Genomic DNA, 24,636 nt, shown 5'->3' with positions numbered 1-24,636 from the left:
ATTTATTCGGGTTTAAATGTTCCAGGTAATACCGCAAACACTTTCAAATTTGGTGTAAGTACAGCGTTTACACCTCAATTTCCGGCTTTAAATGGCATGGGAATTTCCATAGCACGAGGTGACTTAGATGTGGGTGGAGTCGTTCCAATCCACACACATCGAGTGGCAGAAGTGATTTTCATAGTCGAAGGAACAATCGTAGCAGGGTTTATCGACACAAACAACACGGTGTTTTACAAAACAATAAAGAAGGGAGATGTAATGATATTCCCTCCTACACTTCTTCATTTCCAAGTGAATGTAGGTTCAACTCCAGTTATTGCATATGTAAGCTTTGCAAGCGAAAATCCTGGGAATCAAATAGTAGATACTTCACTATTTAGTAACAATTTGCCCTCAAATTTGATTGAGAAAATCACTTTACTTGATCCTGCACAAGTTCACAAGCTTAAGAAAGCCTTTGGTGGGACTAGTTGAGTGTTTAATATAAGAAAAATTGACATTAATAATTTAATTTTTTGTTCGTTTACTGTGAACAATCTTATCTTTAGATTATTTTTTAATAATTCAATATTTGTCTTTCACTGGCCGTGAATAATCTAATCTTTGTCTTAGTTTGGTGGTATCATAATGCCATATTAATACTTATTATTAGTAATATGATATGTTGTGGGCAAATACATGATAAAGACTAGATAATTAGAAAATAATTTAATTGTGAGATTATTAATATCGAATGAGTAAAAGATTGTATTATTAATTAGTGTCAAATTTTCCATTAATATATTAAATAATTGGTTTCTTGTTTCACTCAAATTAGTTTTGGTTATTGATTTTACTTCTCAATAAAAGACTGGTATGTTTGCCACGTACGTATGTAGTAAAGATATGAAATACATGCAGTAGTTGGTTTGATAATGACTTCTTGTGCTTATCTTTAAATTTTGCCACTCTTTTTATTTTATCACCACCTATATTTTAATGAATTGACGAAAATATCGCTGAACTTAAAATTTGTATAAAACACTCCAATTTCAGTAAATAACACTTTTATTACTCTAAAAACACTAAATCAGAACATAAAATTTGTGGAGCTAAGCTAAGGAATTCAAAACCCAAACAATAATTCGAGGTAATTTCTAATCGAATTTATTTTAAAAAAAAATACAAAAGATGAGTCGCGCGCAACTTAAGTGCTATACGCACTACTCGTCTTTTTTTTATATGAATTTTTGATTATTATTATTATTATTATTATTATTATTATTATTGAAAATGAATTATAATAATAATAATAATATTAAATTAATAAGTATTAACTTAGATAATATATTAATTAAGTTTTTTTTAATTTAACTTATTAATTTAATAATATTTATTTTAAATGTTTATTAGTTTATATGTATGAATTATATTACTTGTTAATAATTTATATTATTAAATGTATATTAAATTAATATTATTAATGTAATTAAAATTAATTTAATAATCTTTTTAGTGCTAGGAATTTATTAATGTTAATTATGGAATCATTTCCAATCATGAATTAATATGGTAATTAGTTATTATTTTTTATTCATGTAATTAACGTAACGTAATATTTTATTATTGTAATTTATTATTAATGGTTAATTAAATTATCAAAATTGTAGTAAATGGTTGGTAACCAAGGAAGAGGAAAGGGTTTTTTTGATGCATGTTGAGCGAAAATAGTTCTAGGCCGACCTTACTGAGAGGAGACCCTCATGAGAGGGAACCCCCATGAGAAGGGGTTACGGGTTCAGCTAGGCGCGCTACGTAGGAAGAGGCAGCGGCCAGACATAGTCATGCCCAACGTTCGAGTACGCTGCACCAAGTGCGTACTTATTTTGAGGACCAGACAAGCCTGCAGAGTAATTCGGGGGGCTCTATTGGTTAGCCAGTTGATTGGACGGTCGTGCGAGGACATGCCGATAAGTTTACATGGACAGGCCCTAGTACAGAGGGCGCTTCTGATAATGCAGAAGACAGCCAGGTTGACGATGCGGCTCCTCGGGGGAGGAGGCGCCAACAGTCCGCTGAAACGGATTGGCTGATCACATCACCCATCCTAGGGACCCCACTTACGCCCGCTTTATACCCAGCTTCGGGGGGCACATAGCTAAGGTTATTTTTGAGGGCTCTGAGCGTGCGCCTCCGATTTTGGAGTGCCGTACTAGGAAGAAGCCGCTGGAGGCGATCATCAGACTGCAAGATATGTCTGATGGGTTGTACGGAGTTTTACCTGCCACTCCCCTTGGTTGTCTGCCACACATTATGCACCAGCACATTGATAGTGCTTTGATTACGGGTTTTGTGGAGAGGCGGCAGCCGGATACCAACACCTTCCACATGCCCTCGGGGAAGATGACCATTATGTTGCACGACGTGCAATGCATTTTAGGTATTGGTATTGAAGGTCAACTCCTAGCTGAACCCGCTGATGGTGAGTGTAAACTCCCGCTTGCCGGTCTATTTGGAGAGCCAATGTCGGAGCTGCGCAGGAAGGGGTACTTCACTAGCGGGAGCATCAACGTTGGTGAAATTATGCACATATGCCACCGGTCTCAAACTTTGGAGACACAGTTTATAGCCTATTACATGGCTATTGTGGGTTCAACACTGTTGGTAGATAAGAATAGAATCGGGATGCGACCTCACCCTATACTTACTGTGAATGCAGATCAGGATGAGATTGCTTGGGGTGCAGTGACTCTGGCGTATTTGTATCGGCAACTGGGTATGGCGTCTAGGGCTGGGTGCAAGTGTAATGACCCGTCTTAATATAGGGTGTATTGGCGGAAACAATACACTAAGTTGGGTCACTAAACTTTCGGGAAAAAAATTTTAACTTCGAATAAACTAAATCAAAAAGTCATTACATAATAATCCAGGGAGTAAAACACTCCCATAAACAAAAGAAATAAAACATCTAAACTTCAACTTAATGTTCTAGGTAACCCTACACTCTCTTAGTCTTATTCCCACTCACTCCGAGTGAATTCAATCATCACCAGCAACAACTAAACAGCAAATTACCACTTAGTGGCCAGTAACTAGACTGTCCTTAACACCAAGGTTCAAATTTAAACAAAAGACTAATGCGAGGCTTAATTAAAATTCAAATCAATTAACAACGATCCAACCATACAAGCCAAACCGATAGAGTCAAATAATGTTGATCAATTCAATTAATACCAAAGTAGGATAACCAAATCTGATTAAAACCAAGGATAACTTTTCCAAAACAATTTAACAAAGTCAAGTTAACAATATTTTCAAGTCGTACTTGGAACAGACGCAGTGAACAAATTTGCGGCCCACTAAGCCTAGATAAAGTCAGGGCGAACCTCGGGTCAACCACAATGATATAACCCTATCTAAGAATGGCCAATCTCTCTCGTTTTCCGAAGATCCAGCATAACGAGAACGACAACTAAATCTAAAACTAAGCTACTATAGATGTGCTGTCCAATCGAAGGAACCACTGTGGACTACCCTTTTTTTTCCAAATAACAACAAAACCAATGTTCATAAGGAACAACTATGGATTTACCCTTAAGACCCAAAAGCCACAATGACCATTTCCAAAATACCAAAACTCCTAGGGAGTAGTTCAAAACCAATCAAAATCAAAATCATACAGTTTAAGTTGTAATGTCTGAGTTTGGAATAAGGATAATTCGAACTTAATCAAGAATACACCTTACAACAACTCTTGGCAAGAATATACTACAGACAATGTTATTTTATTCTTAAGTATAAACTTGTCGACAAGCAACAAAACAGTTTTATTAACCATCACAATAAAATCACAAAACCATTATAGTAGTCAACAAAAGTCAATGGTCATGGTCAAAGTCAATGCCAAAGTCAAGTTCTCCATTTACATGTATTTAACAATAAATGGTCATAAACTATCTAATTAAAATAAATAAGTAGTACATGAAATTAACACATAACCAAGCAATTAGGTACATGACCAAAATTAATGAATTAATAAATTAAATCATATTTTAATTCCTCTTAACCTTAATTAATTCACAAAATTCAAATTAACTAGTTTAAGCCATTATTACGTAATAATTTGGTAAAATTAAACCCAAATTCATTAAATTAATTATTAAATAATTACCAACTAATTAGATACTGAAATAAATCACATGAAATTAGATTTTAACCTTTTAGCTAATTCGCTTAACACTTTACTCATAAGTTAGTTAATTTAATTAACCAAAATGAAACTAGACCAATTATATTAAATAAATTTACTAAAATAATTTTTAGACTTAAATTAATGATAAAACTTAATTTCAGACTCAAATTTAAATAATTTACGTGGCTAACTAATAATAAAATAAATTCTGAAAATAAACTATCAATTAATCGCAATAGTTGAATAATTACTAGAAATTCCATTTTAATTAGATTAATTGGCCCGAATTAACCAAAATTAATTTACACTATTACCTATGGACTATAACATATTTAGTGTTAAAATAATGTGAAAATAAATTAAAATCAATAAATTACAGCCCAATTACTATTAATAAAAGTGCACATTTTTCAAATTTTCATAATAATTTAAAATAAAATTATTCAAATCACGAAAAATTAATTTTAACCAATCCTAAATTAAATCTATGTTATAACACATCATAGAAAATTAAAATAACAATAATATATGCACGAAAATAATTAAAGAAAAATTTACAATATAAAACCGAATTAATCAATTTAAATTTTAATTAATTCTAAACAACACTTCTATGTTTAATTAAGAAACTAAGTGACGAAAAATCTAGTTACCTGGATAATGGAGGAAAGTAATGATCTTTAAGAGATTAAATAAAACTCCAAGAAAATCTCCCAAATAATTTGCAAAATAAATTCCTTGAAGTAAGCTTGAATAATTCAAAATAAGTTTTCAAAAGTAGCCCAAAAATATGATAATATTTTAGCACTTGAAGAAAAATAAAGCAAGTAATTTGTTATGTTCTTTTTTTTTGAGAGGAAAGAATGAGATAAAGAAAGTTTATGAGATAGTTTATGAATGAATTAAAAATTACATAACAATAGGCTAGTATTTATAGGAGGGGAAAAGCATCCCAAAAGACTTCTCATAATGGCTAAAAATTATGAGCATTAGGGACTAGGGAGTTCAATCAACTTGAGGAAAAGAAAATGAAAAGATTTGAAGGATGTTCATGAATTCATTCCATTCTAGAATGTACCAAATAATTAAGCATGAATTAGAATCAATTAACCTAATTAAACACTAATTTTACAAACCTATCATGATAATAATGTACTAAAAAAAATATATATATAGTTTGATCCTAATTTAAAACTTGTTATCACATGTTGGTCCAAAAATAAATAACCTAGGACATATAATAGTAGTACATAAATTTAATTAAAATAATATATTAACTCAACAACAACAACAACAATAACAACAACAACAACAACAACAACAACAATAATAATAATAATAATAATAATAATAATAATAATAATAATAATACTAGTAATAATAATAATAATAATAATAATAATAATAATAATATTAATAATAATAATAATAATAATAATAATAATAATAATAATAATAATAATAATAATAACTTACGCACATTTTAAATCACATTATAAAGCATAAAAGAGCTAGTTATACTAAATCACAAATAATATCATAATAAATAATTTCAAATTAAAGACTAGACTTAAAGAAAAGTAACTAGAAAGAGGAATAAAATGGAAACTATGCCATAGAGAAAATTCGGGGCATTACAGCAAGACTATTGCTGGTTGTATTAAATTGTTACAGATCATGGATCTACGAGTACTTCCCGGCCTTTCGCCCCCATCCTCGTCAAGCGGATGTGCCTAACAAGACGAGGGCTAAGATGTTGTCCATGTAGAAGCCAGTTCGTGAGCTCAGCAGGCTGAGAGACTGTAGGAGTATATGGCACTCCATGACAGAGACTCAGGTTTTGTACATCACTTCACACTTTGTTGTACATTTTATTTTAATTTTAGATTATTTTGTTCATGCTAATTTTGCTTGTAAGCAGGTGGAATAGACTCCATACATTACTTATCCTACGGCATTATTAAATGAGCAACCACGCATCGCCTTTACCGGGGGTATCACCTGTTTTGATATCATCGAGGTGTATTTGCTTGAGAGGACAGTCAGACAAATGGGACCCATGCTCTGCGACCGGCACAAGGTACCTATTTCATGACCTTTGCTTCTACGCTAATTTACACTGAGGCATGAAGTAGGTTCCCTTATTGTGCCCGCGTTGGTGATCAGGCACTTTGTCGGGCATATGTTCCATCAGAGGCTATTCGTAATTACGTTGACTGGTTTAGAGTGTCCTCCCACCCATTCTCTTCCTCGGCGAAGGACCGAGTGTTGGTTTTGGTCCAGCTAATAGCAGAGTTCAATACGTTAGTGTTTTTATTTATCTATTTTCTTTCATCTGTTTCTATTACTTAAATGTTGTTTATTATTTTGTTAAAACTATTTTGATTTTACAGTTTGCAAATGAATTTCCAAGTCGAATCGCGCCACTACTGAGGATGCCTGCTATTGTGGATATGAGCCCCCGAGAAAGACAGACTGCTAATCTATATATGGAAGAAGTTAGAGATTATTTGCCAAATGCCAAGCTTTTAAAGGGCAGGGCCCTTCATAGACTATTTATGTTTGTAATTAAAAACTTATTGTTGGAGTTGTGTTGTATTTCTATACTACTCGAATTGGTTTTATTCATTTACATCAATGTTTTTTACATTTTTTATTAACATATTTATTTATACATATTGAATGTTATCTATATATAAAGGTAACCTAAATATTTATGTACAAAATAATTACACTATGGACTATCTAAATTGACTACATCTTCAGCGGTGTTATTACCTTGTGGTGGTTGTATCCCGTATAGTCCATTCTAAAGAGAATTCTTGCTTTGAAAATGTGTTTCTAAATATCTACATCAATTGTCAGCTACTTCTCTCCATGATCGCTGGATTGGCGGCAGTGGAGATGAATCATCGTTCATTAATAGTTGAACATAATGATTTTTATTCACCCAACAAATAATGTATAACTTTATTTACACCATGCACACTCGCTGTTCTCCTTAATGGAAAAACTAAAAAGCTATAGTCTGGATTACCGTCAGCAGAACCATAATATCAATGCCAATGTTAAGAAACGTTGCTGCAAAATACAATCTCATCGGCGCCTCCAACCAGTGAATAAACGGTGCTGGTCCCTTGCTATGTGAACCAATTCTAAATATAGCGTTCTCTAGTGTCTCTGTTGATAGATACACACGTAGCTATTGATCTCTGTTTGTTTGCATTTCCATACACATTGCACATCGTAGAAGAGGCCATGCCTCCTCGCCTCCCAACTCTGTGACGGCAATAGCTCTAAATCCACAGTTACCATCGCCTATAAAATCATTCCATTCAAACAAATAAGGAGGAAGAGTATGCAAGATGTGATTGGGCCATGGAAAGAGTGAAAAATCACGACCTGCTGAACCATCTACAATAATAAAAAAAAAGGTTAATAACATTCAATTGTAATAAACTAATGTGAAAAATAGAAAGGAAAGTCAAATACCAGATAAGTTGAAACTAAAGTTATTTCCAACTGACGATTGCGTTGATTGAGCACTTGATCTACCACTATATCTCCTGGGTGATGAAGATCTCAATCCGTGACCCCTAGAGGAACTATTTTACTCAAAGCGCTTTTGTTTCTTTTGAGGGTTTTGCTTGCCGTTGGTCTTCCCTTTCTCAGTGGACATGCATTTTGCTCAGGTAAATCGGCACTATCAGGATGTAACTCATCTTCAAGTACCTAAGACATGCGTTGTACAACTGTGGGATCGACTTTTAACACTTCATAACCAAGGATTGAAAGTACTCTTTATCATCGGCGTTTGCGTACCGTACTCCTTCGTTGGTGTCAGCTTCTACCTCTATGTACGTTAATGTTTTTCAAAATGGATGAATGTCATCCAAATAAAACGAACCTTGTGACCTGATCGACAAATAAAAGTAACAAGCACAGGGCAATTTATGAGTGGTTTGAAGTGCAAAAACTGCATTTGTCAAATAGATAATCACCCAGCTCTAACATACGGTTATGCTCAAGTAGTAATTGTTTCAATGCAAAAATGAATACATGTCGATATAACGGTCTCAAGAAATTATATCGCAAAGACCTTAAAATAGAATTCATGGATTCCTATAACGCTCGTCGGATCCTCGATTGCTGATTTGTTTTTTGTGCGTGTACCCTGTTAAACAGGGTGTCAAATGAGTTATTACCATTACCAAGATAGTACTTGAAAGACGAGTGTTGGCTTTCAACTATGCTGGTATTCTGGTTACCAATGTGTAAACAGTCATTCGTCCATGCACGCACAAATTTCTCTTTGTGTGGAATCCATGTTCCATCCAAATATCGAACGACCCTTCTATTCCTAGTCGACCAAGTAGCCACAATCGATTCCCATTTGTTTTCAAATTCGGCGAGCATAGAACTGTTAACAAGGGGTTCCATCTAGTTTGCCTGAATATCTGCCCTTGTTGATTTCTTTTCCCGCCACACAATTTGTCCACCATATCTCTACATCATTGGCAATATGCCATACGCATAATAAATGTCGCACATATACATTAAACAGAAGATTGTATATGATTAAGATATATTCAATAAATAGAACGATAACAATTAATCAACACAACCTTTTTACCTGGGAAGACATTACGAATAACTGCAGATAAACCCTCGTCTTGATCAGTTACAATTACGTTGGGAGTCTGAGCTCTGTAAAAAATATCTCTCAATCCCTCTAACACCACGAATATGACACAGCCGCCTTATCTCGCATCAAACAAAACGCAACCAAGAAGTTGTGATTGGTTGGCGTCATTTCAATTATTTCACAAAGCGACCACTTTTGTTTGTTTGTTTGTTTTGTAAGTTGTATCTATCAACACAACATAGGGCCACGTACGTATAATCTGGATGGATGTAGGATTTGGAACTAATAATCAACTTAATTTTCCTTCACTATCCAAGTTTTTCCAAACCACGTAATTATGCTCTATGGTCATATAAAGATATAGTGTTGAAGCGGAGTCCTACCCTCCATCTCTTCTCTCCTAATTGATTCTCTAACATTATAAATCTGATTCATACTAGCAAAAAAACAAGGAAAATTTTGTTTAATTGAGGTCATGATAAACGTAGGTTGCATGCCGGTTGCACTAAGCTCCCGTATGTGCTACCGAATATCTACAGTGAACCTCTTTGCCCTTACATGACTATCTCTGAACACTAAGAACGGGTGGTTATGTCATTCTTTTTCACCAGGGACACACCCTCACCATCCAAGGTTTTTCCTATGGTTTACGACTACTACATACAATCATAAATTACACCTACATGTTCTACTTATAAAACCAGGTCGGATAGCATTATCAAAGTTATGCAAATCACCCCTAATATTACCATGTCGGTGACATCTTAAGTACAAACTAACTCTAGAGCATTCTCCTTTTTGCTTATATGAAGCACGTGTAAATTGAAAATCAATTCCTATATTGCTATCTCATTCGCCCAAGCATGTAATTCATCTACAGAATCAAATTCCCTATCTGTAACAAATCTATTAGAGTAATCTACATTGTCCCATAAGTTTTCAAAGTCTTGCAAATGTAAAACAATTTTTCAATCATTACTAACTAGTTTTTAAAATATAAAATAAAACATAGATCAGGTTAATAAAATATTCTATAAATAAACATTAATAATAAAAATATTCAATATTAAATAAACAATAATTTACTTTAATAATTAGAATTTCAACTAAATTAACAATAACAATACAAAATATTACATAAATAATAATTAGGTAAGTAAAATATATATAAAATAAAATAACTTAAATAATAATAAAATATAAAATAATTTAAATAAATTACTACAACATAAATTATAAATTAAATAAATTACTACAACATAAATTTTAAATTACTACAATAATTTAAATAAAACATAAAAGTAATTTAAATAATTTAAATAATAATAATATAAATTATAAAATAAAATAATTTACTACAACATAAATAAAATAATAATAAAATAAAAAATAATTTAAATACAAAAGAGGAATAAAAAAAATAAAATAAGGAGGAGTCGGTCGGGCCGCGGATGGGTTGCATGAAACGCGCTACTAGACCGCGGTTGAGTCGAGTGAAACGTGCGAGTCAACCGCGGCCCAGTTGCGTGTTACACGCGACCTACTTGTGGCCTGGTCGCGCACGACTGGTGCTCATCATTTCTTTTTTTGAAAAAATTCGAATCGATTGAATTATTTACTGAATCGTATTCATGCTCATTTAGATTCGCCATTGTGAATCGATTTCAAGTTTTAGCTTGTTTTAATTTGGAGAGTGTTGTTATAGAGTTTTTAGAGAAATGTTAGAGTTTTTGAGTTCGTAAATTATGCAGGGGCAATATTGAAAATTCATTATATAAGGGGTGGCGATAAAATAAAAAGGACGGAGAAGTTATTAATACCCTTTTTGTGTTGATTTGTCTTTAAACTCTTAATGATATAATTTAATAATGACAAGACAGTCACTCAAAAAAAAAAAAACTTCCTCTGTTCTTTTTGATTTGCATCAAAGAGAAAAAGAATAGTTTTTAAGAATGTGATAATAAATGAAGAAAAAGAATGAATTATGTGGATAAAATTAAAAGAGAGTTAAAATGTAGAGTTGAGATTAAAAGAAAGTAGTGGGCCATCATCCTAAAATAGAAATAATGTAAATTATGTAGGACGGACTAAAATGAAAAAAACAGCAAATTGAATGGGACGGAAGAAATGACAAGGCAAAATATAGTTGTACAAATTGCTATAAAATAGTACCGAAAAGTTCATTTCTATTTGAAAACACATTATTTGCAACATTATATAAAAAGAAATTTAAGTGATTTTGTAAACTATATTTTGCTTTGACTTGTTCTAATTCAAATTATATTTTTGAATCTATAAATTTTTAGGTAATTTAAGAAGTTTAAAATAAATATTGTTATATAAATATAACAACACTAGTAATTGCTAAGGAATTTTTCCTCAATACACTGTACACATGTAATTTCATCCCCTTGTTCTCTTCCGTCATCTAGGTTCATTCCTATTTTATAATTTCTCCGTCCTAAAATACTTATTACATTACGTGTATTGTTACTATTTATCATTCTAACTTATTTTATATATTGCAGCTAATGTGTTAGAAAATATATCGTCAAGTGAAATCTTATTTGAATCATCTAATCGCATAATTTCATAATATTAATTTTTTATAATTTTTAGATAAGCATAGTTCAATATATAAATGATCGAAATAACACAATAAATTATGGAAAAAGTAAAATGTAACAAGTATATAGAACAAACGAAATGTCCCTAGAAATAGTTTTATCCCATCATTTTCTTTTTTTTATTCGTGAAATAATAAGCACTCTAAGGCATAAAAATTCAAACTTTATCCCTACAACACCCAAGAACAATGGTAGAATTGGTCTATGTAAAGGAACAAACAATTCTATGAACTAGAATGATAAACAATAAAAAATAATGCAATAAACAAAGACACAAAGATTTACTATGTCCACCCAATGTAGGCTACGTCCACGGTGGTGGTTACATTGTATTATAGAGAATAATCAATGGAGTTCTCAAATACTCATACAATGGAGAGTATTAGACTGAGAGAGGAAGAGGAGAATGAGAAGGGTTTGTGTTTGGCTTAGGTTAGAATGCATGCTTGTAGTAAGATACATTCACTATTTATATATGTGTACATATGGAAGCGAATAAGGAAGGGCCCAGACCTAATAAATTAGCCGCACCAACGCGTGAGAAGAGACAGTGGCTGCACGCTGAAGGAGTGGTCGTTCGAGCTTGGAGCCTGCTCGTTTGAGCGCTTCATTGAAGAAGGTACTGTCTGGACTTTTGAAGGTTGCTTGTCCGAGCTCAAAATATGCTCCTTCGAGCAGTATCGTACTTGACCTACTGATCTTCATGCAGCTGTGCCTTGTTCGATACAAGCTCTGTTCCTTCATGCCTTCAATGAGCCTTACACATAAACGCTAACACTTCACTTTACATGACTCCACATCATAACCTATACATCTCTAAGTGTACCAAAACACCAACATACACAATCAACCATGCATCAAGGTGCACTCAAGTCACATTGATTCCAACAATCTCCACTTGACTTGAGTTCACCCAAGTCACACTTCCTTCTAATCTCTCCATCCAGCACACTATTAATCAATCAAACAACTAACACACCACATAAATGCCCCTAGAGGCTTCACATCAAGCAAAGTTCTGAACCAATCAAGTCCACACATAAAGTGAACTTTTTGCTGGGAAAAGTCTTTGTCGTCATGTCGGCTGCATTGTCATTCGTGCTTATCTTCACTTAGCCCACTCTATTGTGCTTAACTTCATCTTGAATGAAATTGTACCTAATGTCAATGTGCTTAGTTTTACGGTGAAAGGTTTTTTGATGTCTTGCCAAATGAATGGCATTTTCACTATCACAATGTACCCTCACCAAGCTCCTCTTAGGACACATCTCACCAACTAAACCTTTAAGCCACTTTGCTTTTTTTGAATGATTCGGCAATGGATATATATTTCGCTTCAATTCAGTAGTAGAATTGGCGATCACATCTTGGAGCGACGATTGCCAACTCACTGCCGTTCCACCCATTGTAAAAACATTCCCCAAAGTAGACTTTATGGCATCCAAATTACTATAGTATGATTTGATTATTAACAAATTTAAAAGACTTTATTTTATTTCAGAGTAGGTTGAGGAAAGTGAGAGGGTTCAGGAAAGAATGGATGACAAAACCTTTTATATATGAAAAATCATAGGCACCCTCCAAATGCAATCAAACTCTCTTGCTTCTTCAATTCTCACAATCTAAGCAACGTGTAAATATAATCTTCCATCGTATTACATTGGATAAAAATAACATTTACAGTCATTAGGGGTTTTGTACATTAACATTGACCATATTAAGTCTGAGTATATAATAATATGCCGAGAAAATGACTTTTAAGACTTATTATATTCAATTAATTTCGTAACCATGAACAACTAATGGGTAACGTACACATTTTTATGGAGTAACTTGTTGATTTCACTCAACTATTCAATTTTTGTTTTTTATGAGATTAGCGTTGTCGTCATACATAGATTTGTAAGCTTAGCAAACTACAAGAAAACAGAAAACATATTTAGGGAATGAGAACTACCGAAGCAGTGTACAAGTCGACAACCACAATTTAAATGATATTTTAATTTAGACAATTATGTGATTATCTAAACATATGCTACGTAGTTTTATGTTAAGGCCTTTAATTTTTTTGAGCCTTGTGCAATTAAACTTGTTAAACATGCTTATAATATTTAGGGACACCTCTAAAGAATATAATAAGACCTTAAATTTCTTAAAATTTTCTTTCCTATGATTTTATCCAAGAAACTCTTTAATTGACTTTTTCTTTAGACATACTAATTGGATTGGATATCCGATCTTAATGAAATGTGAACGTAGATGGTTTCTTAAGTTGTAAAATTGGTTTGTAGATTGAGTGAAATTAGATAAAACAAAAGATAACTTTTCTTCTTCCACCGTCTTGATTTGTGTCACATCAAGTTGTCAACCCCTTAAATTTGGCACTATCCATGAAAGTAAAACTTATAAGTTACGCCCACATACATCTTCATATATATGGATCGAAAGCCCCTTAAACCAATTATAAGTAACCAAAGAACATAATACACCCTTTGTTAGCAATTACAATATTCATCTAGCAAGCTCAAAATATTTTATCATTAAGATGATACCACAACTTTATTTAACCTTTTATTTTATAATTTCTATCTCTTCTGCGAGTAATGTCCCCTTCGACTATTGTGTGGGAGATCTGAGTCTACCTAGTGGATCTATGGATATACTTGAAAAGATCCTTCAAAAGTCATAGTAGATGATTTTGTTTTAACCGGTTTACGTGTCCCAGGAAGTACTAAAAACTCTTTTAAATTGGGCACAAATACAGCTTTTGCTGCTCAGTTTCCGGGTTTGAATGATATGGGAATCTCCATAACACGCGCAGACTTGGATGTGGGTGGCATTTTTCCCATCCATACACATCGAGTGTCAGAGCTTCTTATCGTAGTTGAAGGAACAATAGTTGCGGGATTTATTGATACGAATAATAACACCGCATCCTATACAACATTGCATAAAGGTGACGTTATGATTTTCCCACCAACATTACTCTATTTCGTAGTGAATGCTAGATACACTCCAGTAGTAGCGTATGCATGTTTGGCTAGTGAAAATCCAGTTCTCCAATTAGTTCACTTTGCCTTATTCCGAAACAACTTACCATCAGAATTGGTTGAGAAGATCACATTGCTTGATCAGGCACTACTGTAAAAGGTTAAGAAGGTTTTTGGGAGCACCAATCAATTGATGAAGTATCTTGTTTACATTTAATCATTAACATGAAACTTGCAAATGCCAATATTATAATGTAATTATTACTTTTATGTGTCTTATGATTTTTACTTATCCTGATTTATCGATTTTAATTAATACACCTTTATTTTCCATATTATTTTGTTATATTTATCGGTTTATGTTTAAGATTATCTAACATTTTTATTTCTCTCTGTTGAAAATTTAGAGTATATAGACCTATATTATACATAATACATACTAGCTAAAGTAGTGGGACAATATACAATATATACAAGTCTAGGTAAATGCCTTAAAGGCAAAACGCAAAACTATAAAACAAAAGAAAACAAAGACCTGTTGTTTGATAGGCGAAAAGTCGTCGCTTGGGTTATGATGTCTCAATTTGAGACAAAACATAAAGCCGAGTCGGCGTTTTGGGTGATCACTCGTCACCAAGCCCCTGTTCTTTTTTTTTTGCGATTTTGTTGGTTTTGTTCAGTTTATTAATTAGTATTGGTTGATTCCAAACATAACTAATGGATGATTAACTTCTAATGAGAAGTTAATTATGATGAGACAACATATTGATTCTTTATTGGGCTTTGAAGAATCATTCCATGGTTTCATATTAAGGCTTTGTTTGATACTTCTCTCTGTAAATAGAGGGAATATGCTAGGGACATTCCATCTCATTTTTTCTTCTCTAATCATTTTCTGATCTTTCTCTTTAAGAACTTCTCTTGTTCTTGTTCTCTTTTACTTGAGATCATATTAAAAGAGTAATTAACTCTCAATATTATCAAAGTCATTAATCCATTGCAATACTTGTCTTTACTTTTGCTATGTCCTTTGTGCTAGTATATTGTTGTGTAGGTTGTATCTCATTATGAATTTCATTATATCATAAGCACCTTTTTCGTAGAAATATCCCAATAGGAAAGTGTATGAACACCTCCTACAAATATCGAGTTTTCGAGTGACATTAATTTATTGTCGCAACCTTATTTTCATAGTGTCCTTTTTTGTGATCTACAAAGTAAGGAGTTCCATTGTCATCCACACAATGGAAATACAAATCGGTTTGATTTTATTTGTACTTGCATTATATTTCCTATACTGTCATCATAAACCTAATTTTGATTCCTTTTATGCATGATTTTTGTTATGTTTCTATGGGGAATTTGTTACATTTCATTCCTTTTTCTTGGGTTTACACCCCTTTCGAGGGAAGGATGTGTTTGTAAGTATTTTTGTTGGTTTTCCACCTTTTTCCGAGCAAAGGCGTGTTAAGGACGATGTTCTCTAATCCCTAGGAGGTTTGAGGAAAAATGGATCAAAGCCAAGGAAATAAATTAAGGGAAGAGGTGAAATTTAGTCCAACCCAAGAAAAAAAACTAAAAAATGGGTTCATTAGCTTCGAATCGACTGGTCACACGTCGAATTTGGTGTTATCATGAAGAAGTTATGATAATTCAATAATGGCAACGATCGAGCATCAATGAGATTTCGAGGCAAAATTTTAAACAATTGATCGTTCCACATGCAACGACCGAACATGTTTTCAAACCTCACACCTAGTTTGAGGGGATATTATGATATATGATTGGATTATGCTTGGGTGTTGGTAGCTGTTCTGGTTTGGTTGTGCAGCTAATGTTTCAGCTCACCAAGTTTTCTGTTCATATGGTATGTAAGGTATGCAAGGTCTGTGACAAGTGTGTAATTGAAGCTATTAGTGGAGTATGCAATTGTTGTGAAGATACATTGTACAGGTGTCATGCAAAAATGATCAAGTTAGTAGGATGAAGACAATGCGTCTGTTATGGCATGTGTTTCTTTTAGTATTTGTTATTTCTGTTTCACATTGTAACTAACTACCCTTGAGGTTCTTATTGATTGCTTTTCTTGTTTTGTCTTGGATTAGTTGTGTTTCACTTTCTATAAATACCTCCTGTATCATTCTCTTTGGGTAATAAGAAAAAACACAATTATTTGATTGTAATCTGTCTTCCCTTAGCTCTCATTTCTCACACTATCCAACTACAACCTGCATCCTTACCTACATTGTTATTGCTCTTGAGCTCTCTAATCGCCTTAACTTCTTCCCACTTTCCCATAGAAGAATATACATTTGCTAGAAGAACATATGGAGCAGAACTTCTAGGATTTAGGGACAAAAGTTCTTTAGCAGCGTTTTGTGCTACAACAATGTAACAGTTTGATCTACATGAACAGGGTCATCTTTACATGGCATCCTTCTTATGAGCATTTCTGCTTCATGCAGCCTCCCAGCTCTGCCCAAAGCATCAATGATATAGGTGTAGTGATCCACAAGTGGTTCCACTTTATGCTCTATTCTCATAGATTCAAATATCTTGATCCCTTCATCAACCAATCCAGAATGGCTACAAGCAGTGAGAACAGCTATAAATTTTATATCAGGTTTACTGCCTCCTCTAATCATACAGTTATATATATGCATTTCCTCATCCCCAAAACCATTTTGTGCATATCCATGTATCAATTTATTCCAAATAACAGTATTTTTTACAGGCATTACATCAAATACTGTTCGGCTTCCTTCTACATTACCACATTTACAATACATGTCTATAAGAGCACTTCCTACATATACTTCATTTTCACATCCAACTTTTAATATTTGGGCATGGATTTGTCTACCTTGCGATGAAAAGGACTGTTTGGCATAGCAACTCAACATTGTAGCATAGAAAAACTGAGTAGGGATCATATTCATCCTTCTCATGTTATTGTAAAATTCAAATAAATTCTCCCAGACTTATTTTCATGTCTAAGCAACTTAGTTCAGTTCTAAGAGATTCATTTTAAGTTTCAATAAGTTTTTACCCATCACTTTCAATCTCATATTTTCACTATTCAATAAATTCTAATAGGTTTCATTCATTACGGCCTGTTATAATATTTTTAAACAGCTTCAATTTACTTTAGTTCAATTCAAGCAGAAATCAGATCTTTCCAAGGTTTCTCAAGACAAGAAAATTGTGCTACAGTTGGTTTCGCCAAGAGATATGACGTGCAAGCATTCTTCTACTAGAAGTCAGACCAAGGTATATATATAAAGTATCCCGTCACCAATGCTCATGTGTTTCTTTGTTCAAGTTTTCTACTAGCATGTCTGAAAACTAATTTTGCTGGAATAAGGTTCAAATGCATGGTGTTGTTGTTGGTCAGGCTGTCAATTTAACAACATTGGAAAACTACTATGAGCTTTTCGATGAATTAGAGGAACTCTTTCAGATGAAGGCGATGTGATACTTGTTACATTTTACTATATGAGAACTGGATGTATTTCAGACATGCATGACATGATTCTTTTTAAGCTTACAATGTCAAACTTTTTTCCTACGGGCTATCACTTCTACTGGTTCAAACTTCAAAGAAGGGGGAGTTGTTTTTTGCCTGTATGCGACATTCAATGGAAATTGTACGAGAAGTCGGTTTACCAAATGATATTTTGGACATAAAGTAACCAATTGCAAAAGCAGCAGCATGCAAAAGCGCAACTGGCAGGATAAGTTGTGCTCCTTGTGTTTTCAGGACTTCAGCAACTTGTCCAATCTGATGACATACTGTTAAATATATAAGTGCTGGTTAGTTGTTTTTGATCTCTCAGTCTAAAGCAAATTCCTCACACTGAAGGTTCCTCAGCTGGTCAAGTGTGCACAACAAGAGCAGAAGGTTTAGCAAGCAGCAGAGAAGTCAGTAAGCCACTAGATTTTAGCACTGCATCATTGATCCGTGTCTTCCTTAATCAAGGGTGTACAGCTGGCTCTCATCTAATGGTCCTAATTAAATAGATTAGGATTAAGGGGTTTTTATTTAGTTATAACTGTATCAAGAAGTTGTTATAACAATCTTGTTTTCTTCTGTTTCTTGTATTACATGTTATGAATGGTGTGACTTGAGTGCACATTTGATGTGTACATTAATGTGTGACTCTTGGGATGAAATCCTATGAGTGTGTTAATGTGGGTGTTTAAGTTGGTAACTTAATGTGTGTGTGTGTTGAATGTGGATATTAAGTGTGATGATTCAATGCTTGAATTTAAGTGTGTTTATGAGTACTTAAACATGGGTGTTATGGAGTATGTTAATGAGGTAATGTATGAACTTAATGAGGTTGTTTGGGAGTTCAAAGGTTGATTCTGCAGTAGATGCTCGAACTAAGCTAAACCGAGCTTACCATTGTCTTGAACGAGCACGTGGAACAGAAAGCAATAGTGGGTACTGGAGGAAGTGCTCGAACGAGCGGATGAGGGCTCGAACGAGCATCAGAGATCAGAATGCTACTGGTTTGTATACTGCTGAACACTCGAACGAGCGTCCCCTGCTCTTGGATTCTGTTTTCAGTCGATTCCTTTGCTAGGGGATGTTACATGTTGATTAAATCTTAGCATTTATTGTGTACTCTCGTTAAGTATAATTAGCTCTATAAATAGTGAGCTCATTAGAAACTTAAACAGATAACCCCTAAGCCAAACACATAGCCTTTGTTTATCTCTTACTCAATTGTAATACTTCATTTGTAAGAGTGTTTTGCTCCATTGAAATAATATAAACAAGCAACTACACACCATGGAGGACATAGCCATCATTGGGTGAACCTCCTTAAATCATTGTGTCATTTTTGCAGTTTCATTTTTCGTCAAATGTTTGTCAGTTCATTGAAATCTTTATCGTTCATCAAAGTTCTTTACATCGCATCAATCTTGGCAAATATTTCATTACACATCCTATATATACAGAAGAATGTGTGTGCTTTCACTTGTACTTCTACAATTTAATCAATACAAATTCTAATCCTTTGTATCTTTTTGCATAGTTTCTAACACATACGGAGAAAACGCAAAAGTTAGCCAATATGAATTCTTCTATATATCATTATAAAGAACTTAACTAATTTTGTAATGAATCAGCTTACAGTTCAGCACAGAGCAAGGTGGTGAGAATCACTCCAATGAGAGGTGTTACTGTAATGATCTTTTCCGTAAACTTTGGGAAGAATTCATTTAATAGTACTGCAGTAAATGAACACGAAAATGCCAACAAAGACCATAACCTCATCGAATGAGAAAAGAAGTTTGCGATTAGTGACACTCTCAGCTCCAAAGACCTCCAAAATAGACTTACAGTAAATGAGTAATGAACCATTTGCAAATATCATTGCATGAATAGTGTAATTAGGCTTGAATAGTTATTTTTGTGCATTGATTCATCCTGTTTCTTGTGCTGATGATTGATTGTCTGCACCACTACATTAGAAAACTTCTTTTACAAAGGAAGATCATGGAGGCTGTAAAGAAGAATGATGTAAAATGTGCAGGTCCTGAGGAAATGAAAGCGAGAGAACAGCAGGTCGACACATTAAAGGAGATGATTAGGCAGCTTGAAGAATGCAAAGTTAAGGAAGCAAGTACATCAGAAGCTACTGTTGAGGCTCTTAAAAAGCAATCAGAAGGCCTGCTTCTTGAATATGATCGTCTTTTAGCAGAAAACCAAGATCTCCGGTATCAATTACAGACAATCTTTATGTTAACAAGGAAACCAATAAATGTAAAGCCCCTTTTACACTCAAAAGTGACGGAATACACCAACATAAAAAAGTGAAAGATTATGACTCTTTAGGTTGTGATGATGCCGAACAACAAAAGATGAAAACTGTGGATACTCATCCACAGGGTGATAACTCGAAGGGTCGATTCTATCAGAAATGTAAATTAATCGGAACTGTTCATTCTGACAATAAGGGGGATCAAAGACAGCAATCAAACCACCCACACAGATTGACAGATTTTGCTGGTCTTCGAAATGAAGTGCTCAATGATCCTGCAGCAAAAGAAGCTTCGGGTTTGGGCCTTCAGGACATTAGAAAAGTTCAGCCTTCATTTAAACCTAATGCAGAACCCTCTTCTCTCATTCACCTAGCTAAGCCAGGCATGTTACAATTTCCCATTCAACATTTTGAAGATTACTTCAATCTTTAATTTTTATTTAGTTCATCAAAGGGTGTCTTCTACATTCATATGACATTGTCCGTGCAGGAAATTGGTGCTTCACAGGAGGATTGCTTGGACCAGATGGAGCGGACCGATACCTGGAAAAATGGTGCAACCGGACTCAAAACAAAGGTCCATCTGGATCAAGCAATAATACTGATTCATTAATTTCTGTGGGAGCAGGTGGGAGGGGCGGCACAGTTAAAGTTCTGAGATCACTCAGTCAGACTACTATGGTAAGACTATATTTAGAAACTCTACTTCTTTATACCTAGAATAGCAACATGCCAACATCTTTCCCATCTCTTTTCCATTGTGTTTTGATCCAATATTTTCATGTAAAGTTCTATAAGCTATCGGTAAGTCATAGAAATAGCAACATGACTTTGTATAACTTTCTGAACTCGAATACATCTGTATTTTGAACACAGGATGGTGGACGAGAGTATCGTTTCAGCAAAAAGATTCAGATCTGATTCCCATTTAAGTGGCTTGCGTTCTCACGGGTGTAGACAAATAGATCATTTCTTCAAAAAGACAAATACTTGAGGCTGACATTGTACATTACATTGTAATAAGCTCTTGTTGTAGCCAATTTTTCAGATGTGGTTTTTACATGTCAGACACCCTAAATGGTGTAAGATATAAGTGGGCGTGTTGGTGCAGGTTGAAAGCAGAATGTCATAGTGTATTAGTAGATGCAGGGCGGGTTGTGAGTTGTGCAGATTGCGAGTCGAATATTTCAAAAGCGAGTCGTTGGGGATCATAGATATATTTATCAATGTGTTGAGAATTGAGAACGAATGTAATTACCTTGTTGATTCAGGCCACATCATTTTATTAAGAAATTTGGTGTTAAGTATTCTTGGGTTTGTAATTTGTGTGATTATCACGTTTGGACTGAAAATGAGTGAGTCGTGAGAAAGAGGAAGATTGGTCAAGGACATGAAGGTTATAACTATATTGATAGTAGAATGTCGACAAAAGGGCTAGTGTTAGTACTTAAGAAAATTTTTTTCGAGAAGTTTTAGATAATGATGAATTTTCTTACAATTAATTTTGTAATTTTGAATGTATTTTTTGTTTTGGATTAATGGTTAAACGGAAATAAAAAGGAGTGGAAGGTGAAGATCGAATCTAGAACTTTAACCCTAAATTAATAATATTTTTTTTAAGTAAAAAAGAAACTTGGCTCAACTGCATAAATATAAATAAGTGTCTTGGCTTAGTATTAACATAAATCAGTGTAATATCATACATTTTAGCATATCATAATTAGAGGAAACTGTCGATTACTCTAGCTATATAGGTTGTAAGATATTACACGGATTTATGTTCTTGAGGGAGCAACACAATCAAAAGATCTTGTCATGTGTTACGATTACTGATATCCATGTTTTCTTATAAATTTTGGTACTTGAATTTCACTTGAATATTATGTTGCTTAATTAATTCTATTACTAGATAGATTCTCGCGTAAAAATCGGGTACAATAAATATTTACTGATGCGATTATATTAATATTATTTTAAGGAAAAGTGTCATAAAGTACCTAATAAAATTTTTTTTTTTCAAAATGTACTTAATAAAAAAAGTTTTGTCAAAAAATACTTAATAAAATGTTTTCTTTTCCAACGAGTACCAATTAACGTTTTTCTTCAGTTGACCGTTAAATGTAACGGTTGACTGGTCAAAAGTGAAATTTTTGTTCCATATCTTCAATTTCTTTTCCAATTCAATTTCCTCACTGTCTTCTTCCTCTACTTTTTACTAAAAATCGAAGTTAAATTGGAAAAGAAATTGAAGATGAGGAAGAAGAATTTTCGATTTTGACCAGTTAATCGTTATATTTAACGGTCAACTGAAGGAAAACGTTACTTGGTACTCTTTGGAAAAGAAAAAGTTTTATTAGGTATTTTTTTGGCAAAACTTTTTTTATTATGTACTTTTTGAAAAAAAAAATTTATTAGGTAATTTTTTATACGTTTCCCATTATTTTATAATATTAAATCATTTAGAATATAACTTAATCATTACATCTTATTATTTGTTATAATATTATAATTATCAAAGCGAAGAAATTATTTATTATACAGTTATAATAAAACATATTCGTGAAAAAATACACAAAAAAATACCATCAATCGATAAAAATTTATCAAATTGATTATCGTTAAGTTATATTAATATTATTTTATAATTTAAAATCATGTAGAATATAAACTTCACAAAAGTACCTGCTCTAATAATGGCGACCTGGGTCTTTTCTGCCATTGATTTTGGTGCTCTGTAAAACAAATGACTACCCCATCATTAACAAAAAGATAAAATCATAATTGGGTTTTAGGGAGAGTAAAGTAATTTATGAGTTTGTAATTCTGGGATTGGAAATTTTAAGCAAAATTAAGTGAATAAGAGGGAAAACTAACCTGGTCCTACTTCCCTGGGTATAAATTGCTTAGTAGTAGTAATGTTGTATTAGGTCTAAGCTTCAAAAAATGGACTATTGTTTATGGTATGACACATAAAATTGTACTAACTTTTTATTCCTCTCCGATATGTATATTTGAGTTAAATATGTGAAAGTTTATGAATTAGATGCTAGAATGACACATAAAAGCTACATTCATTAACAAGTTGGTATTTGCTGCAAATAAGCTGGTTTTGGCAAAAGTTGATTTAGAAGATGATAAATGGTCTCAAAGATTTATAATCAATTTTCACAATCACCTTTCACCGCGTTTAAAATCATAATAAAAATGATCTGACGTTAGCAATTAGTTTAGATGTTAGCCATGACAACAACATCAGATGAGCAGTCGCAACAATAGAGTTTCGAACACAACATAGATGGACAATCTTGTGCTAAATAATAAACTTTGACTAAATCTTCTTGTGCTATTTGTGTTTAAACAATCTTGCAATGATATTGTTTATTTATCTTGTTTATTCTTATAATTTTGTTATAAATTACAAATAATATTCACTTTATTGTAATTTTTTAAAATAGAATAGGATTTTTCGATCAAAGTTGTTGAGACTTATCAAATATCCTTTACTTCAGCTTATTACACTATTAAATAAATGCAAATTAAATACCAACTATTACAAATTTAATTAAATTACAATTGATTATTTCAATTACACTTAAAATCTTCATTAAAATAGGATTTCTTGAGAGTGCGTGCTCCACTAACTATGTTCTAAAAAATAAAAAGTAAACTCTATAACCTATGATACCGTCCCCCACTTAAAAAAAAAACTAAAACCCCACTATTTACATTATGGGGATTTGAAACTCAAGGAAAAAGAAACGGGGCAGCAACAACATGCAGCTAGCCCCGACCGAATTTAAAGACAGCAAGCCATCAGAACATATGCACAACTCCTAGCTTCGACCGAAGTGTCAATGGATCTCGCCCGAAGCCAGCACTAGTCTCGGCCGAGACCCAGCAGCGTCGACTGAATCTTCAGTCAGCAGGTATCAGAATATATCTTTCAAGTCTAGCTTCGACTGAAAGTTGGGTCAGAGATGCACAAAAGCTTCTTCAACTTAGCTTCAATAGGGCTTCGATCGAAACTACATAATCTCGCTCGAGCTCGAGACTTTAACAATTTAACTCTGGAGCCTTTCTTCAATGCTAATTCGACCAAAACTTGGCGAATCTCAGTCAGAATGGTCATAGAACACTCCATTGGCTTAATAAACTCAACAAATGGCTCTTGAACTATCCTCGTTTTCGATCAAAGCCTTCACGACCAGGCCGTCTCGGAAGTTTGAGAGGCCCTGAGCAAAATAAAAAATATAGGCCCTTTTCAAATGACGAATTTTAAATTCATTATTAATATATATAAAAACCGCAGCGCGTCTTATATGAGACTGTTTCATTCTGAGACGAGTCAATACAAGCAATTCTATTAATGTCTTTTTTTTTTGTAAAAATTAAGTAAATGAAAAACTTTTTTTTGAGTTTTTAAATT

General features: G+C 33.4%; 3 protein-coding genes across 3 annotated transcripts in view; all 3 read left to right on the top strand.

The window, feature by feature from the left end:
* The window catches only part of LOC130823936 (auxin-binding protein ABP19a-like), a 1,041-nt gene extending 227 nt beyond the window's left edge, over positions 1-814 (top strand). The window contains exon 1 of the mRNA XM_057688768.1: positions 1-814. This exon is cut by the window's left edge and continues 227 nt beyond it. Coding sequence (XP_057544751.1) covers positions 1-477 — 477 coding nt within the window. The 3' untranslated portion in view covers positions 478-814.
* Positions 815-13,248: 12,434 nt separating this feature from the next.
* Positions 13,249-14,707, top strand: LOC130823290 (auxin-binding protein ABP19a-like). The gene is made up of 2 exons (XM_057687912.1): positions 13,249-13,252; positions 14,118-14,707. Exons 1-2 carry the CDS (start codon positions 13,249-13,251, stop codon positions 14,591-14,593), a joined length of 480 nt encoding a protein of 159 aa, XP_057543895.1. The 3' UTR covers positions 14,594-14,707.
* A 5,184-nt stretch (positions 14,708-19,891) lies between these two features.
* On the top strand, positions 19,892-21,131 carry LOC130823289 (uncharacterized). Its single transcript, XM_057687911.1, has 5 exons — positions 19,892-20,138; positions 20,285-20,593; positions 20,701-20,891; positions 21,000-21,014; positions 21,087-21,131. The coding sequence occupies exons 1-5, from the start codon at positions 19,892-19,894 to the stop codon at positions 21,129-21,131; spliced, it is 807 nt and encodes a 268-aa protein (XP_057543894.1).
* The last annotated feature ends 3,505 nt before the right edge of the window (positions 21,132-24,636 follow it).

The sequence above is a fragment of the Amaranthus tricolor genome, chromosome 9, assembly GCF_026212465.1.
Source record: "Amaranthus tricolor cultivar Red isolate AtriRed21 chromosome 9, ASM2621246v1, whole genome shotgun sequence".
Taxonomy (NCBI): domain Eukaryota; kingdom Viridiplantae; phylum Streptophyta; class Magnoliopsida; order Caryophyllales; family Amaranthaceae; genus Amaranthus; species Amaranthus tricolor.
This window is presented reverse-complemented; position numbering and strand designations above follow the sequence as displayed.

Coding starts and splice junctions, on each gene's coding strand:
- LOC130823289 (XM_057687911.1), top strand. CDS start 19,892: ATGATTGATTGTCTGCACCACTACATTAGAAAACTTCTTTTACAAAGG. Junction 20,139..20,284: donor CCTGCTTCTTGAATATGATC/GTCTTTTAGCAG, acceptor ATGACTCTTTAG/GTTGTGATGATGCCGAACAA. Junction 20,594..20,700: donor CATTCACCTAGCTAAGCCAG/GCATGTTACAAT, acceptor TTGTCCGTGCAG/GAAATTGGTGCTTCACAGGA.